The sequence below is a fragment of the Hyperolius riggenbachi genome, chromosome 7, assembly GCF_040937935.1.
Source record: "Hyperolius riggenbachi isolate aHypRig1 chromosome 7, aHypRig1.pri, whole genome shotgun sequence".
In the NCBI taxonomy this organism is placed as follows: domain Eukaryota; kingdom Metazoa; phylum Chordata; class Amphibia; order Anura; family Hyperoliidae; genus Hyperolius; species Hyperolius riggenbachi.
The window spans coordinates 290,762,548-290,779,538 of record NC_090652.1 but is presented as its reverse complement, the minus strand read 5'-3'; the positions used below and the strand labels follow the sequence as shown (position 1 = coordinate 290,779,538).

Sequence of the window (16,991 nt, the reverse complement as noted above, 5' to 3'; positions counted from 1 at the left end):
TCACTTTGTACAGCTGGTGTTCGTTTCTATAATGAAAACAATATGTAATAGAAATAGGCTACTGGATTTCAGCCTGCCCACATGGAAAGCAATAAGGTCCTATTTCTCTGACCGGAGATGAAACTTAAAAAAATGAACAGACCTGAAAAATGGAAAACTGGACTTAACTGTGGCTTCCCCCAGCCCCCGTAGCCTGTGAGGTCCCTTGGCGTCCTCTGGTTCCCCTCCGTTAGCTGCCCGACCAGGTCATTAGTCTTGCACAACTACGCGTGCGTACTCTCGGCCGTCTTGATCATCGTGAGCGTTCTGCGCATGCACTACGACGGATGCGTGATCGAGATGGACACAGATGTGCCATGCATGTGCATGGAGCACCAGTAAAAGAAAAAAGGGGACCCAGAGTAGATCGAGGCACCTTCCGGGCTACGGGGGACTGGAGGAAGCCCCAGGTAAGTTCGGTATTCCTTTTTTTAGGTCTGTTCAGTATCCTTTTAGAGTTAGAAAAAAAAGTCATATTTAGCCCGATCCTTCTAGAACTAAATCAGAATTCTTACATGAGTAAAAAGCAGCTGGTCCTTCGTGTCTTCTAGGTCTTCATTAGGGGTCCAAGATTTGGCAAAACTTAAGAAGTCCCACTTTTCCTCGTCATCCACTTCAGCGTGGATCTTTTCCTTTTTGCCATTTAATGTACTGCCTGTAACATTCGCCTGTAAAAGACAGAGAGAGAAGGGCTTCTATAAGAAGGATGAATACAATAGCAAAGTAGATTTCTTATTTCAAACCCCAACTAAACCCAAAATCTCACTATGTCAATTCTAAAAAAAAAAAAAAACAGGTTTACAATTTACCTGCATCAGTGTTTTACTTCACTTAACATCTGGAGATATGCCTGAAGAAGGGGACTAGATCCCAGAAAGCTTACATTATTTAACTTTATCAGTTAGCCATTAAAAGGTATGACTTTTCCAAGACTGTTTTTTTTCTATCTTCATAACAGGAATTCCTCACTGTATGTGTAACGTTAGCACACAGTTTTACACACCAACGGCTCTTTCCATATGTTTGGTCATCTAGCCAAGAAAACCCAAGCAGACCTATCCTTCACAGTGGGTTGAAATTTTTTTACTTGAAATAAATGGAGTTGGTTGTTTCTTCCTGAATGATGCACGACCAGTGCCCAGAATTCAGCAGCTATATCTAGAGTCAGCATTTCAGCCTCCTCTGCAGGGTTGATATATTTTTTTCAATGTGTAGGAAGTTTATACAATGGAGACCACCGTTTAACAATGTAATTCAACGCGGTCAATTGATCAAACTGTCATACACGGCCTTCAATTTCCTGGATTTCACACCAATTCTGCTGCACCCTGGAAAAGCCTATAATGAGGGTTTGTTTACAGAGTGCAATAGCCGACTCAAGACCGTCAGCTTTCCAGGATGCTTTAACACCATCACACTCACTCAACTGGAATCTACAGATTGTCAATGCGGAATGTAATGAACTTGGAAGCAGTTCCACATGTTTCTCCAGGAGTGCCGGGGCAGTGCCTGAGCAAAGGGCACTCCAACAAGCGACCACTGGCTTTTTCAGTTTATTTAACACATATATGCAGTGCTGTAGCTCAGTCTAGAGGGTCTTACATAACAAAATTGAATCGCTCACTGGGGATGACTTTCTATGGCTGAAAAAAACGGGCAAGGAATACTGGAGAGGAAAATGACTCACAAAACCTGGCCTGGATAGTAGTGTGTTTTTGTTTTTAATGAAGAACTCGACCTATTGCCAATAATGGCATGCATAGAAAAGCATGCAGGCGTGAAAAGGACTCTACCCATTGTATGCATAGAAACGCATGCACATGTCAAAAGGACTCTACCTATTGCCAATGAAGGCATGCATAAAAAAGCATGCAGCAGTGAAAAGGACTACCTATTGCCAATGAAGGCATTCATAGAAAAGCATGCAGGAGTGAAAAGGACTCTACCTATTGCCAATAAAGGCATGAATAGAAAAGCATGCTCAGGTGAAAAGGATTCTGCCTATTGCCAATGATGACATGCATAGAAAAGCATGCAGGACTGAAAAGGATTCTACCTATTGCCAATGATGACATGTAAAGAAAAGCACGCAGGAGTAAAAAGGATTCTACCTATTGCCTATGATGACATGCATAGAAAAGTATGCAAAGGTGAAAAGGTTTCTACCTATTGCCTATGATGACATGCATAGTAAAAAAGCATGCAAGAGTGAAAAGGATTCTACCTATTGCCAGTGATGGCATGTGTAGAAGTACGTGTACAAGTGAAATTGACACTCACTTCTCCTTAAGGTGGCCACACACGATACAATTAAATGATCCAATTTTACAGCAGATTAAAAAGATTTTTTTCTATAAAATCAAACGTTTATTTTTATTTGAGTTAAAATTCCTATCGGATTTCCTATTTTAAAACATTTTTTTCTCCATTGGGACTGGCGGAAATTTTTGATACTTTTTTAGCAAGTAGGCATGGTGTGGTAGTTTGCATTTTTTTTTTCATAATTGAGAAAAAATAGAAAACATGTCTGGTACATTGGTCGGATTTTGCCAATGTTACATTCAATCTGAAAAACTTTTTGTAAATCTTGAATTGAAAAGAAATTAAAAAATTGTGTGTGGCCAGTGCTGTCATATGCTGGGCTCTCCCCAACACTTCTGACTGCTACACTTCCACTTTAAAAATCAGGACACATTCACAGAAATCCCACAGACACTACTAAAGTCTTCAGGATGAACTGCAGACGTCAGATAAGCGAGGCACAGTGCATGCGTGAGATATAGCACACTGTAATTTTACCTCCTTGGCGGTATTCCCGACCCAGGCTCGGGCAAAAGAGAAAAGGTCCGCACATGTCAGTGAAGATTTCCTTTATTGTTGGACATATCCAAAAACATCCAGGGCAAGCATCAGATAGCTGACATGTTTCAGACTAACCGTCCTTAACCACTTTGTCCTCCTTGAAGTATAAAAACGTCAAGGAGGACAGGCGCGCTCCCGCGGCCGATCGCGCGCGTGCACGCGCACTCCCGGCCGCGGAGTCGGTAGCCACGGAATCAATGTGTCGGGCTATGGAGCCCGATCATTGATTCCTCTCCCCCGCTGAAAAAGCGACAGCTTCTCTCGGAAGCTTCGCTCTTTCTGAAGCTGTGTCCCTCTAAGCGTACATTGTACGCTTAGAGTGACGTCATGTAAAAAAAATCGAGATTGCCATCTTGTGGCCAAAAAGTAAAACTACAAGTAAATACCCAAAAAGATTACACTACACCAATATTTCCCCAAATAAAACACTTTTATATCCCACCCTCCCAAAAATGCCCACATAAAATGTTTAATAAAAAAAACAAAAACATTACTATAAAAAAAAAAAAAACACATAAATATTTACCTAAGGGTCTAAACTTTTTAAATATCTATGTAAAGATGAAATATTTCTCTCTATTTTTTTTTTTATAAGCTTGTAAAAAGTGATGTATGCAAAACGGAAAAAATGCTCTTTTATTTCCAAATAAAATATTGTCGCGATACATTGTGATAGGGACATAATTTAAATGGTGAAATAACCGTGACAAATGGGCAATAACAATACGTGGGTTTTAATTATGGAGGCATGTATTATTTTAAAACTATAATGGCCGAAAACTGACAAATAATGAATTTTTTCATTTTTTTTCTTATTCTTCCTGTTAAAATGCATTTACAATAAAGTGGCTCTTAGCAAAATGTACCCCCCAAAGAAAGCCTAATTGGTGGCGGAAAAAACAAGATATAGATCAGTTCATTGTGATAAGTAGTGATAAAGTTATAGGCTAATGAATGGGAGGTGAACATTGCTCGGATGCATAAGCTGAAAACGACTGAGATGTTAAGTGGTTAATCATAGCTAACAAGATAATGACCATCTAGACATATAAGTAGAAATATGTATGCAAAAAAATGCCCGCCCATGAGTCCCACCCAAAGGGGGAGGAGTCATTTGGGCTGGAGCTAAATTAAAACACATGTATAAATGTACAAAAAATAAAACTACATGAATGCAAGATAAAAACAACAAAAGAAAGCGTTCTCAGATCTGACCTATAAGGACAAGATTACACAAAGTCAGAAAATAGAAAAGTCAAGTAATAGTGGCAAGATCCCATCTGGAATTTAAACCATGTGGAGTTCTAGTGCTCAATTTGAAAATCCACATGGCTTCTCTTCGCAGTAATATTTTATATAGATCTCCACCTCTGTGGGATGGCATAACTCTCTCAATACCACAAAACGAGAAGCTAGTCATGTCTCCCCTGTGAACTTCCCGAAAGTGTCTTGCCACATTACTAATTTTTGAAGTATGCCAGCCTGCACCCAAATAGTGTTCCGTTATCCTCCCTCTCAAGGGCCGGATAGTGCACCCCACATATGGCAGGGAGCACAACATTTCTAGTGCCACAGTTAATGAACTGTTTGATATTAAAACTGCGGCCCGTTGAGAGAGAGACAGCAACCTTGGTTTTACCGTGTACACGGCAATATTTACAAGTCGAAATACCACATTTGTGAGAACCAACAGTTGACAACCACGTTTTATGGGCGGGCCTAGAATTAAATAAACTAGGGGACAACACTTGTCCCAAAGTCGGGGCTCGTCTACTCGAAAATCTGACCCCATCTTTTAAAACTGGTGTAAGGCCACTATCTGCCTGCAAAACTGGAAGATATCTAGCAATGATGTCAATAACTTTTTTGTATTCTAATGAATACGTAGTGACAAAGGTGGGTCTAGGGGGTTCTGGTTGGCGAGGTTCTGACGGATTAACTAGGTCCATTCTTGATCTTGTAACTGCCCGAGTTCTACCTCGCCTAATGCACCATCCTGGATACCCCCTCGCCCTAAGGCGAGCCTCCACCACATCCAATTCATGATCTAAGTTGCATGTATCGGAACAATTCCGCTTAGCTCTTACAAATTCTCCCACAGGTATGCCACGTATAGTATGTGCAGGATGACAGCTATCTGCCCTCAGGACGGTTTTACCACTGCATGGCTTCCTGTAGGTTGTGGTTACAACAGAGCCCCGATTGGGATCACCCCTCAAAGTAAGATCAAGATAACTGATAGAATCCTTACTGGCAGAATAAGTGAACTGTAGATTCTGGTTGTTACTGTCAAAGTAATCAACCAGAGATCTTACCCTCAAAATATCTCCACTCCAAATAAGTAACAAATCGTCAATTTGACCCAGGCTCGGGTTGAAAAATAAATGCTGGGAACGGAAATCCCGAACCTGAATCGAGGTAGCCGCCGGGAAGTATATGCAGTCAGCGCAGCGTTGTTTATAACACCTCCCCCGGGATCTGGATTCTCCCATCCCATCTTCTGTTAGTCCTCTGGGGCTCTCGATCCTTTGGGTGAGATCGACATTTGTCACATGACAACAAAGATCTCACCGTAAAGGTAGAGTGCCACTCGGAGGACAGGAGGAAGAAATGCAGTGCTAGATCCTGAGGAGGTCAGTTCTGAACAAGGGCTGCTGCAGAACATATGTTTCACATAAAATGCACTATGCATTACTTTTCTCTAATGTTGATGTTACTTACAGGTACAAATCTGAAGGGTTTTGGGCTAGTCCATTTCTTCATGGGGATTCTAAGTTCCCCTTTATTTTTTTATTTTATTTTTTTCAAAAGCTATCCCTGACAAGGGTCTCTACAAATATGTCAGACAACCTGCCTACTGAATTGCACACCTTTTTGGGCTGAGCTGCTTCTGTCCAGTAATTGCTTTTGAAAATAATGAAAACCCTGAGAATCCCCCATGAGTAAATGAACATATCCCCAACTTGTCAGATCTGTCAAATTTTTACAGCCCACTGTAAGCAATATATACATACAGTCAGTGTTTCTGAAACCAGAATAAACGTAAAAGTGGGTATCCTGAATAATGCATTACATTCTACTATACCTGTATGTTGTTGCAGTGCCTGTTTAGGTGCATTGAAGAACAGAGTAATCAAGCAGCTCAGGGTGACCCAAACCACTAGGAATATATAGGGGTCAAAAGAGACAGAAAAACCCTCCTACTAAAAAAAAGCAATGCTTCGTGTGGTTTGCCTTCATAAAACATTAGTAAACTTGCAATAATTCAGCTATAAATGAACATTTGTGGTTACCCACAATGCACTGCTACTGCATATGCAAATTATCTCTTTACGTTCCAGTAGCCAGGCTAGCATCCAGAACCGTTGGTGTATAGCAAGCCTATAGCTTTAAATGTTACACAGCCACATCAACCCCACATGTAGACAGCCTGTTTCGGACTCTAGGTGCACTGAAGAGTGACGTTTGTCATATATGGCCCATGTAACTGGTATTCCGTCCACCTTTTTGCTCCCCCGCACTGTTCTATATTCACCAATCCTCCTGATTGCTATTAGATCATGCCCCGTTGCATTTTAGATTCAGCTGGGCTTTAAGCAGAAGCACAATAACATTTCAAGTCACCGATACCTTTGCTGGCAGCCACACAGAAGATGTATGGCTGAGCCCAAAGTGAATTTTTGTATTACATTTTAACACCAACCCCGAACACCGGCAGACTCCGCATGCAACACGTAACTTTATCTAATTAGCGTTGCACGTCCAAGTGATCCCGCGCTGGTGACAGATTCCCTTTATAGCGGAGCCTGTTACCGGCGCCTCTGCATTATATAACGAACGTTGTGTCATTCCTTCCTGGGTCTAGAATAGACCGTCACACGCAATCCCCTACAACCTACTACATTGAAGCCTTCCTTCCCTTCTTCTACAAACGTGTGCGAATACGGCGGTGGCGGCGTACAGGGCTCTTCCGCTCGGCAGTCATACCATCCCCCTGAACCCATTGTCTTCTACACGTTGAATGACAGGGGTGCCAAATTAATTGAGGCAGCGGGTAAAGCGGCAGTGGGTGTGAGGCTGGCGAAATATGACATCTTCTGTGACTCAGTCTTCATTAAAACTCTGGGAATTTTTAGCTTGTTATTTTTTTTTTAAGATCAGTCAATCTATAGGGAGGAAGTGAGATGAGGGAATTTTTATTTTATTTTTTTTCCCCAGCATTTGACCTTGAAAAAAAGGAATGTGAAAAACAAAGAAAAACACAGAACGCAGATTTAGGTGATGCAAAAGGTAATGATAAAAAAAAAAACACACACAACACAGACCTTCATTCTGTTAATACGTTAGGAGCGGGTTTTAAATGAGATCTCCTCTGCCTGCTGGTGAAAAGGAGATTCAGGGGAAATAGATTTATTCGTTTGTAGTGAATTGAACCTCTTATGACAGCCCTTTTTTTTGCTATTGGAGAGTTGATAAGCTGTTTAATGCTCCCTCCCCCCCCCCCCCCCCCCCCCTGTGGCATTTGATACGCACATATGAGAGTAGCTGCTCTGGCTGGGTCAGGTCCTTGAATTAAAAATAGATGTTACCTGGAAAGTATTAGAGGATGTGGATACATGCAACACGCAAATGGGGTAAAATCTGCTGCACTTTCATCATGGTAAGGATGGTTTGTATTAAATTGTGGCGTTTGATACGCACACATAATAGTGCTGTAGCTGCTCTGGCTGGGTCAGGTCCTTGAATTAAATCTAAATGCTTCCTAGAAAGTATTAGAGGATGTAGACACATGCAACACCCAATGGGGTAAAGTCTGCTGCACTTTCACCATGGTAAGGAGTACTGGAGGCAGAGAATGGCACAGGGGAGGCACAGGGAGACAGAGGGGGCACTGGAGGCAGAGAATAGCACTGTGAAGGCACGGAGGACAGAGGGAGTACTGGAGGCAGAGGGGAGGCACAGGGAGGCAGAGGGGAGACACAGGGAGACCGAGGGCGGGTCCACTGAACAGAACAGGTATGCAGTGGCGGGTTCACTGAACACAACAGGTATGCAGTGGTGGGTTCACTGAACAGGTATGCAGTGGTGGGTTCACAGAACAGGTATGCAGTTGTGGGTTCACAGTACAGGTATGCAGTGGTGGGTTCACAGAACAGGTATGCAGTGGTGGGTTCACAGCACAGGTATGCAGTGGTGGGTTCACAGCACAGGTATGCAGTGGTGGGTTCACAGAACAGGTATGCAGTGGTGGGTTCACAGAACAGGTATGCAGTGGTGGGTTCACAGCACAGGTATGCAGTGGCAGGTTCACTGAACAGGTATGCAGTGATGGGTTCACAGCACAGGTATGCAGTGGCAGGTTCACTGAACAGGTATGCAGTGATGGGTTCACAGAACAGGTATGCAGTGGCAGGTTCACTGAACAGGTATGCAGTGGTGGGTTCACAGAACAGGTATGCAGCCAGCCAGGAACAAGTTAAGCCTAACTAATCTTTCCCTGAGAGACAGTCTGCAGCAGCTCGCCCTACTCTCACTAACGCAGGCAGCACACGAGTGACCGTAATGGCCGCTGCTGCCTGCCTTATATAAGGGGGGGTGGGGCTCCAGGGGCTAGTGTAGCCTAATTGGCTACACTGTGCCAGCTGACTGTGATGTAGAGGGTCAAAGTTGACCCTCAAGGTGCATTATGGGGCGAACCGAACTTCCGCAAAGGTTCGCCAGCGGGACGCGAACGCGAACCACCGAAGTTCGCGTGGAACCGTTCGCCGGCGAACCGTTCGGCCCATCTCTACCGAGGGGGCACTGGAGGCAGAGAACAGAACAGTTAAGGCACAAGGGGATTGAGGGGCCACTGGAGGCTGAGAATGGCACCGTAGAGGTACAGGGGGACGGAGGGGGCACTGAAGACAGAGAATGGCACAGGGAGAAAAAGGGGCAGAGAATGGCACCGTGGAGGCACAGGGGGCACTTGAGGCAGAGAATGGCACAGTGGAGGAACAGAGAGACAGAGAAGGACAATGGAGGCACAGTGTTCTGACTTAAATTCAACTTTAAGTGTACCTGTAGGATGAAAAAGTGCCCCAAATAGATACTTACTAAATCCAGAGGCTTCTCCCATGCCTCTCCACCTCACTATTCCAGTGCTGGGGGATCCCCACAAACCTCCTCAACAAGTTTGTGTCAAAGAAGCATGACTGCACTGCGCAGATGCAGGACAGCGGCATGGAGTCGCTCGGGCTTGGCTTTTACGCCGAGCCCAAACAGCTCCGAGCTACTGCGTAGGCCATTATGCACCAAGCCTCTCCCCGCCTCTATGCCTCTCCCCACCTCTCTCCCTCCCCTACGAGCTTCTCCCCACCTCTATCCCTCCCCTACGAGCTTCTCCTAGCCTCTATCCCTCCCCTCCAAGCCTCACTCCGCCTCTATACCTCCATTCTGAGCCTCTCCCCGCCTCTATACTTCCCCTCCAAGCCTCTCCCCAACTCTCTCCCTCCCCTACGAGCTTCTCCCCACCTCTATCCCTCCCCTACTAGCTTTTCCCCATCTCTATCACTCCCCTACTAGCTTCTCCCCACCTCTATCCCTTCCCTACGAGCTTCTCCTAGCCTCTATCCCTCCCCTCCGAGCCTTACACCGCCTCTATCCCTCCACTCCGAGCCTTTCCCCGCCTCTATACCTCCCCTCTGAGCCTCTCCCCGCCTCTATCCCTCCCCTCCGAGCCTCTCCCCGCCTCTATACCTCCCCTCCGAGCCTCTCCCCGCCTCTATACCTCCCCTCCGAGCCTCTCCCCGCCTCTATCCCTCCCCTTCGAGCCTCTCCCCACCTCTATCCCTCCCCTGCAAGTCTCCCCCCGCATCTTTCCCTACCCTCTGAGTCTCTGCCGTGCCTCTATGCCTCCCCCCGAGCATCTCCCCGCCTCTATCCCTTCACTCCGAGCCTCTCCCCCCCTCTATCCCTCCCCACCTCTATCCCTCCCCTCCGAGCCTCTCCCCTCCTCTATCCCTCTCCCCTCTGAGCCTCTCCCCCCTCTATCCCTCCCCTCCGAGCCTCTCCCCACCTCTATCCATCCCCTCTATCCCTCTGAGCCTCTCCCCGCCTTAATCCCTCCCCTCCAAGCCTCTCCCCCACCTCTATCCCTCCTCTCCGAGTCTATGCCCTGCCTCTATCCCTCCCCTCCGAGCTACTCCCCGCCTCTATCCCTCCCCTCCTAGCCTCTTCCCGCCTCTCTGCTTTGTGAAAAGAAGCAGAGAGGCAGGCTGCATCATCCTAACCCCGGGGTCACTAAAAACAAAACTGATTGTAATATTTTTTTTGGAGTTTTTTTTTAACCTTTATCCTTGGGCTGCGGATTGCTTTAAAAACAAACCTACAGTCTCTATCTCATCGTTAACCGGGGGCTACCTATTCATTTTAGTGAGAAGGTCTAAAAAGGACCAAAAAGCCCTCCAGTACAATCCTGCAATATACAACACTGAGCTATCTAATCTAAGCACTGCTAGTCCTGGCTGAACAGTAACTCCCAAAGTTAGAAAGAAAAGATTTTCTTGGCTCTGCCAATCATTAAAAAAAAATGTTGTACTTAACTAATTTGTATTCAATTGTGATTCACACACCAAAAAAACAACAACAACTCATAGTTGATGATAAAAAATCTAATGCAATATAAGTAAATAACACAAATAGTTTTTCTTAAGGATTTCTGAGGCGGTTTCTAAATGAGATCCCATTTGCTGCTCGCTAGAGCCGCAGGATTTCGTTTGTATACCGTTAGTGAAGTGTTAGTTGGTTGTAAATCAGCGAGCAGCCTGGCACGGCTGTCTCTTGGCATGCACATTTTTAGACGCTCGCTACCTTTCTGTTCAGCATCCCCCACATCAGCGTGTCCAGCGTCCCTTTGGCGATGAGATAATGGATGTGCACGGAGCTAGTCTGTCCGATGCGGTGGGCCCGGTCTTCGGCTTGCTTGATGTGGCCGGGGTCCCAGTACAGCTCCGCGAAAACAACGTGAGTGGCAGCTGTGAACGTCAGTCCCTGCAGCGGGAAAATTAAAACGCACTCAGCGGTCTCCAACTCTCACAACAGCATAATAATGACTTCTGCGTCAACAACAACAAATTATTTATTCTGTCATGCCCTTTCTTTGTCATGTCAAGCCCGGGATCAGACACCTTTTTTCATAACTGCAATTATTAGCATTATGCACTTTACACTTTAAATGCATATAAAAGTTTATTGAAGCTTTAGGCACGTTTTTATAAAAACCATTTCATAAAAAAGCAATCATAAAAGGATGTGCATGTAAAATTATACTGCAAAAAAGGTTTAGTTTTTCAATATAGAAATCAAAAGTTCAGGCTATGAGCTGTCAGCAGTGGGTTTGTCTACATTGATAAAAATGTGCTACTCTCCTTTCCTGCAGTTGGCAAATCAGCTGTCCCCAGTAGTGAGCAGATTATTAAAGCAAACCCGATGAGAAAAATAATAGAGATAAGGCCTCAATTCACTAAGCTTATCTCCTGTCTTTAATAATGTTTCTAGAGTTATCACCATGGTGATGAGGCATGTCGTATTCAGGAAACATTTTACCTCAGGCAAACCAAAAGTTAACTCTTCTGTCTTAAAGGCCCAGTGCACACCAAAACCGCCAGCAGATCCTCAAACTGCTAGCGGTTTTAGGAGCAGTTTTCAGAGCGATTCTAGGCATGTTTAGATATAAGAAGGTAGAAGACCGAGAGCCCAGTATAGTGTATATGTTTTAGACAAGGGGGGGATGTAATGTGAAGCGTAAGTATTATACTTACAAACCAGGGTTACCTCCAAGGCAACCACTGAAAAGGCAGGTGGGGAGAATAAGCCTGTGCCCACTCAGGATTAAGACGTCGCTCTCTGTGGATAGGAAGAAAGTAAGGGTATATCACCCTTCCACCAAGGGTGGACTTCTAGATACGCAGAGTTGTACAGAGGCGTCAGTAGGATAAAAGTCACTAAAACGTTAAAATATTCAGGCTGCAGTGGTGGACCAGCCAACCCAAAACAGACACATGTACTGTCGATTAAAGTAGTAAACAATTTATTTATAAACTCCCAAGAAAACGCGTTTCACAGGCAAAGTCCAGCTTCTTCAGGCAATAAATGACAGGAGTGATACACAGCACGGAGTCAAGAGAACACTCTTGACTCCGTGCTGTGTATCACTCCTGTCATTTATTGCCTGAAGAAGCGGGACTTTGCCTGCGAAACGCGTTGCAATTTTTCTTGGGAGTGTGGCATGTTGGCATGTTTAGAGAGGTTTTCTAAACATGCCTAGCATTTTTGGGAGCGTTTTTGTGTAGCAGATTAATAATACTGTTACAGTAAAAGCTGTTACTGAACAGCTTCTGTAACAAAAACGCCTGGAAAACCACTCTGATCTAGCGGGAAGGAGGAAGGCTGAGCAGGTGCACACTGTAGTTTAGGTAGAGGGGAAGGAGGAAGGCTGAGCAGGTGCACACTGTAGTCTAGGTAGAGGGGAAGGAAGGAGGCTGAGCAGGTGCACACTGTAGTCTAGGTAGAGGGGAAGGAGGAAGGCTGAGTAGGTGCACACTGCAGTCTAGGTAGAGGGGAAGGAGGAAGGCTGAGTAGGTGCACACTGTAGTCTAGGCACAGAGTTCTGCCTGAGGAAGGCGGAATAAGGTAATAAGCGGCAACTGCACATGAGGGGTGCTGCTAGAGCAAGACAAAGCAAGAGGATGTTTGCGGCCTCACACACAGCAGTGGCTTCCCATGCTACCAGGCCACCCTGTCTGTGACATGTATGGCCACCCCTGCACCTCCCCCTCATTTACTCAGACCTCAGAACAGCAGCAACGTGAACCGAGAAGAAAATGGCGCAGTGACCAAGTGAGGTCATTGCTCACTTCCTGCATTTGAAATGTGCCGCATGGTTACTGTGAGCTGCTCTCTTCTCTGCAAGCCGCTGCTGATCTGCAGGTCTATGACTGTTGGGAATAAGGAGGCATCTGGGAGCTACATACCCTCACTGACACCAATGCCCTACATGGGGGGGGAGGCAGGGGTTGAGGTACACCTTTGGCAACCTATACTGGGGTGGCTAGCTATGCTGGCGTTGCACCTTGGCTACCTACTGTATACTGGGGATGACTACCTATGATAAAGGGTCACCTTGGCTATTTATACAGAAGTTGGTTACCTATACTGGGGGAACATGGCGATGCACCTTTAGAAGTCTGTTTCTTTCTTTTCTCTTTCTTTTTTTTGGGGGGTGGCCACCTTTGCCTACCTATTTTTATGAGAGGAGGGGCCTCTGACGGGGAAGGGGCAAGAAGGCCAGTGTTTTTTTTCCAGCCGGGTGGCATGAAAAAGTAGCGGGCGAGATGAGAGAATGCAGGGCTGGCACTTCTCTGCTTACAGCAGAGGAGGAGGTGAGAAGATAACAGCCGGGTGGTCACCAAAAATAGCCGGGTGGAGCACCCACCTAAAAGAGCCTGGGAAGAACACTGAAGGCCACAGATGATGTGCTGCTTGGGGCCATGAAAACCTTTGCAGCACACCTCTGCTGCACATGTGCAGTGAGAAGACCAGCAAGAATGGACTAGCAGACTCAGTATTTCACTTCTTTATGAAAATGTTATATGCATTAAAAATATAAGCTCCATTTGTAATCAATGCACTTGGGACATAAGGGAGTGGGAGGCATGACAGCTGAATTTATAGAATAGCAGTCAGTCCTGAGCTCCAGCATTCTCCACAAAGACTCCTAAGCTAAAAATACACACATTTATCAGGCTTGTTATAACGTCAGGTGGTGAAACATGGACACAGACAAGAAGCAGACAGATTGAGGATATCTGAGAGAAAGGCTCTGGGAGGAGAGTATGAGGCATCATCAGAGTATGAGGTCTGCAGAACAGGAAAGCACAAAAAGCTAAATGATCTTATGGTGGAGGGATACATCCTCATTTTTTTACAGACAACCCCCTGCTTAGAAACAACTTGAGTTACAATGTTTCAGGGACACAAAACAAAGGTTTGCTTTCTATAAGCAGAAAGTATTTGCAATGATTCAGGTTGGAGCGAGCTCTGAGGTATCCCACAATGCATCACAGCTGAAAAATGCAAATTATCCATTGTTGTCCTCGTAAGCTAGCCATACCTCCAGAACCGCTGGAATGCAATGATGCGTCAGCTTGTTAATAATATCACATAGCTATTGCTATTAATAGCTATTACAGTTAATATTACTGTAATATTAACAAGCTGACACATGATTGCATTCCAGCAGATCTGGAGGTGTGGCTAGCTCACAGGGACAACAATGGAAAATGTGCATAGGAGACACCTCAGAGCTCGCTCCAACCTGAATTATTACAAATACTTTCTGTTTTAAGTAAGGGAGGCTTTTAGGACCATTGTAGTCCCTTACACACTCCCATGAGTTCTGGGTCACCATGAGCTTGCTGGTTAGTCTGTACCTCTCGGTTTACAAGCCCTACTCCATAGAGCCAAATTAATCCATGCCATGCACTGATGAGGATCAAACAATCCGAAACAGTCTGTATGCATGTTGGATTATTATGGCTCTGTACAATTTAACAAGCTGACACATCATTGCATTCCAGCGGTTCTGGAGGTGTGTTTAGCTTCTAAGGGTACAATGGTTAATTTGCATATATTCAGCAGTGGTGCTCTGGGAGACATCTCGAGCTCACTCCAACCTGAATTATCGCAAATTCTTTCTGTTTTAGGAAAGCAATTTTTTGTTTTTCTGTTTTAAGAAACCAAACTTTTTGTTTTCCATAGCATTTTAGTAAGAGGGCTTTTTGGCCCTTTGTAGCCCCCTTACACACTCTTAGGAGTTCTGGTTCACCATGAGCTTGCTGGGTAGTCTATACCTCTGGGAAACAAAGTTGTCTTCATGTACAAAACATACAATACTGTTTCTAATACATATTCTTGTAGTTTTACTGTTACAGTAATGTATAAATTGTTAAAGGGAAACTTAAGTCAAGTATAAAAAATGAGATTTACTCACCTGGGGCTTCCCTCAGCCCCCAGCAGCCGATCGGTGCCCTCGCAGCCCCGCTCTGACGCTCCAGGACCCGCCAGCGAACACTTCCGGTTTGGCCGTCACCGGCCGACAGGCATGGGAACGCGAGTGATTCTTCGCGTTCCCAGCCTGTATATCACCACCTATGCTGCTATTGCGGCAACAAAAACTGAACCACACACAAAAGTAACTGGACATATGGTATAAACATAGGAGAAGTAGAGCATATTATCTTGTGAGATATTGCACAATCAGATGACAGAGACCTTGACAGCTGCAATATTTTATTGGCGTGGTGCTTGCAACTACATCTTTTAACCTCCCTGGCGGTATGGATGAGCCCAAGGGTTAGTTCGCAATGGGCTATTTTTCAGTGATTTGCTGATCACTGGCGATCAGCAAAATGCTGTTCCTAATACAAGTCAATGGTAGAGTTCACACTGTAGCGATTGCCAGTGATTAGCGATTTGCTGATGGTGCATGCAACATTTTTGGAGCGATTGCATTTCAATGTTATAGAATCACAAGACCCAATCACTCCTAAATCGCTTTCCTGTACAGTGAAAAAACAGCTATTTGCTGATCGCAGACGATCAGCAAACCCTACCAAAGCGTCCAGTGTGAACTAGCTTTTTCGCATTCATTTTTACATTAAAATTTGAATTCTTCTGCAAATTTTTGCATGCTCTGGAAACCTGCATGCAAAAATTTGCACACGGTCGCAAATTTTAATATGCAAAATGCATGCAAAAACTGCAGGTTTTCTGTTAAAAAGCTAAAGAGTGGAGAAATCGTGGCCTGGCAGAAAGAAAAAAATAAATTAAAATAATTTTTTTTACATGATTTTGTGTTTAGAACTTTTATTACAAAATGCATACTAGACCTTTGTATGAAGCATCTTGGTAAGTTACATGCAAAAATTAATTCACCTTTTTTCACAGAAACCCACCAGAAACTTAACGCCAGGGAGGTTAAAGATGCCCTTCTGCTACCAGACTAGACCCACCCATCATCTACAGACCATGGTGGGGGGTATCTGACAGAGCAGCGCTGGGTAAACTACACCCCGCATATTACAAGCTGGCTGCCAGCATGTAATACGCTGGCACGCCTCGACGTCACGTGACGCCCTGGCTGGCAGCGTGTAGTACGCTGGCACGTCTCGACATCACATCAAGTGACGCCCTGTTGCCATAAAGACGCAATGTGGGAATCGGCGATCAAGGGGAGTTTCAAATCCCCCACCGCTCGCAACTCTGCAGGGGGGTTGGAATTTAACCTATTTTGGATCCTGGACGTAGAAACTACATCCAGGAACCATGCGTGCTACCGCGTGCTCCCGCGGCCGTGCACGCATGCTCCCGGCCCGCGGTTCGTTAGCCAGGCAATCAGTGAATCGGGCTATGGTGCCCGATCACTGATTCCTCTCCCCCGCTGAAAAAGCGACAGCTTCTCTTGGAAGCTGCGCCTTTTCTGGCTGTTACTTCCCCCATGCGTCTCTCTAAGCGTATGTTACGCTTAGAGTGACGTCATGTAAACAAACTCATGGCCGCCATCCTGTGGTCAAAAAGTAATACTACAACTAAAAGTAAAAAAAAATAAAAATCAAGACACATTTACATTATAAACCTATTGTTTACATCCCACCCTCCCAAAACTACCCAAATAAAATGTTTAATATAAAAAAAAACATTACAATAAGAAAAAAAAAACACGTAAATATTTACCTAAAGGTCTAAACTTTTTAAATATCAATGTAAAGATGAAATATTTCTATATTTTTTTATTTTAAACTTGTAAATAGTGATAGATGCAAAACGGAAAAAATGCACCTTTATTTCCAAATAAAATATTGTCGCCATATATTGTGATAGGGACATAATTTTAACGGTGTAATAACCGGGACATATGGGCAAATACAATACGTGAGTTTTAATTATGGAGGCATGTATTATTTTAAAACTATAATGGCTGAAAACTGAGAAATAATCAATTTTTTCCGTTTTTTTCTTATTCTTCCTGTTAAAATGCATTTACAGTAAAG

At 44.6% G+C, this 16,991-nt stretch overlaps 1 protein-coding gene across 1 annotated transcript in view; it reads right to left on the bottom strand.

Moving 5' to 3' along the window:
• The window catches only part of ZRANB3 (zinc finger RANBP2-type containing 3), a 413,220-nt gene that overhangs the window by 132,583 nt on the left and 263,646 nt on the right, over positions 1 to 16,991 (bottom strand). The window contains exons 11-12 of the mRNA XM_068245929.1: positions 10,753 to 10,932; positions 555 to 707 (exon numbers count right to left, since the gene is read on the bottom strand). Coding sequence (XP_068102030.1) covers positions 555 to 707; positions 10,753 to 10,932 — 333 coding nt within the window. The remainder of the gene's footprint in view (positions 1 to 554; positions 708 to 10,752; positions 10,933 to 16,991) is intronic.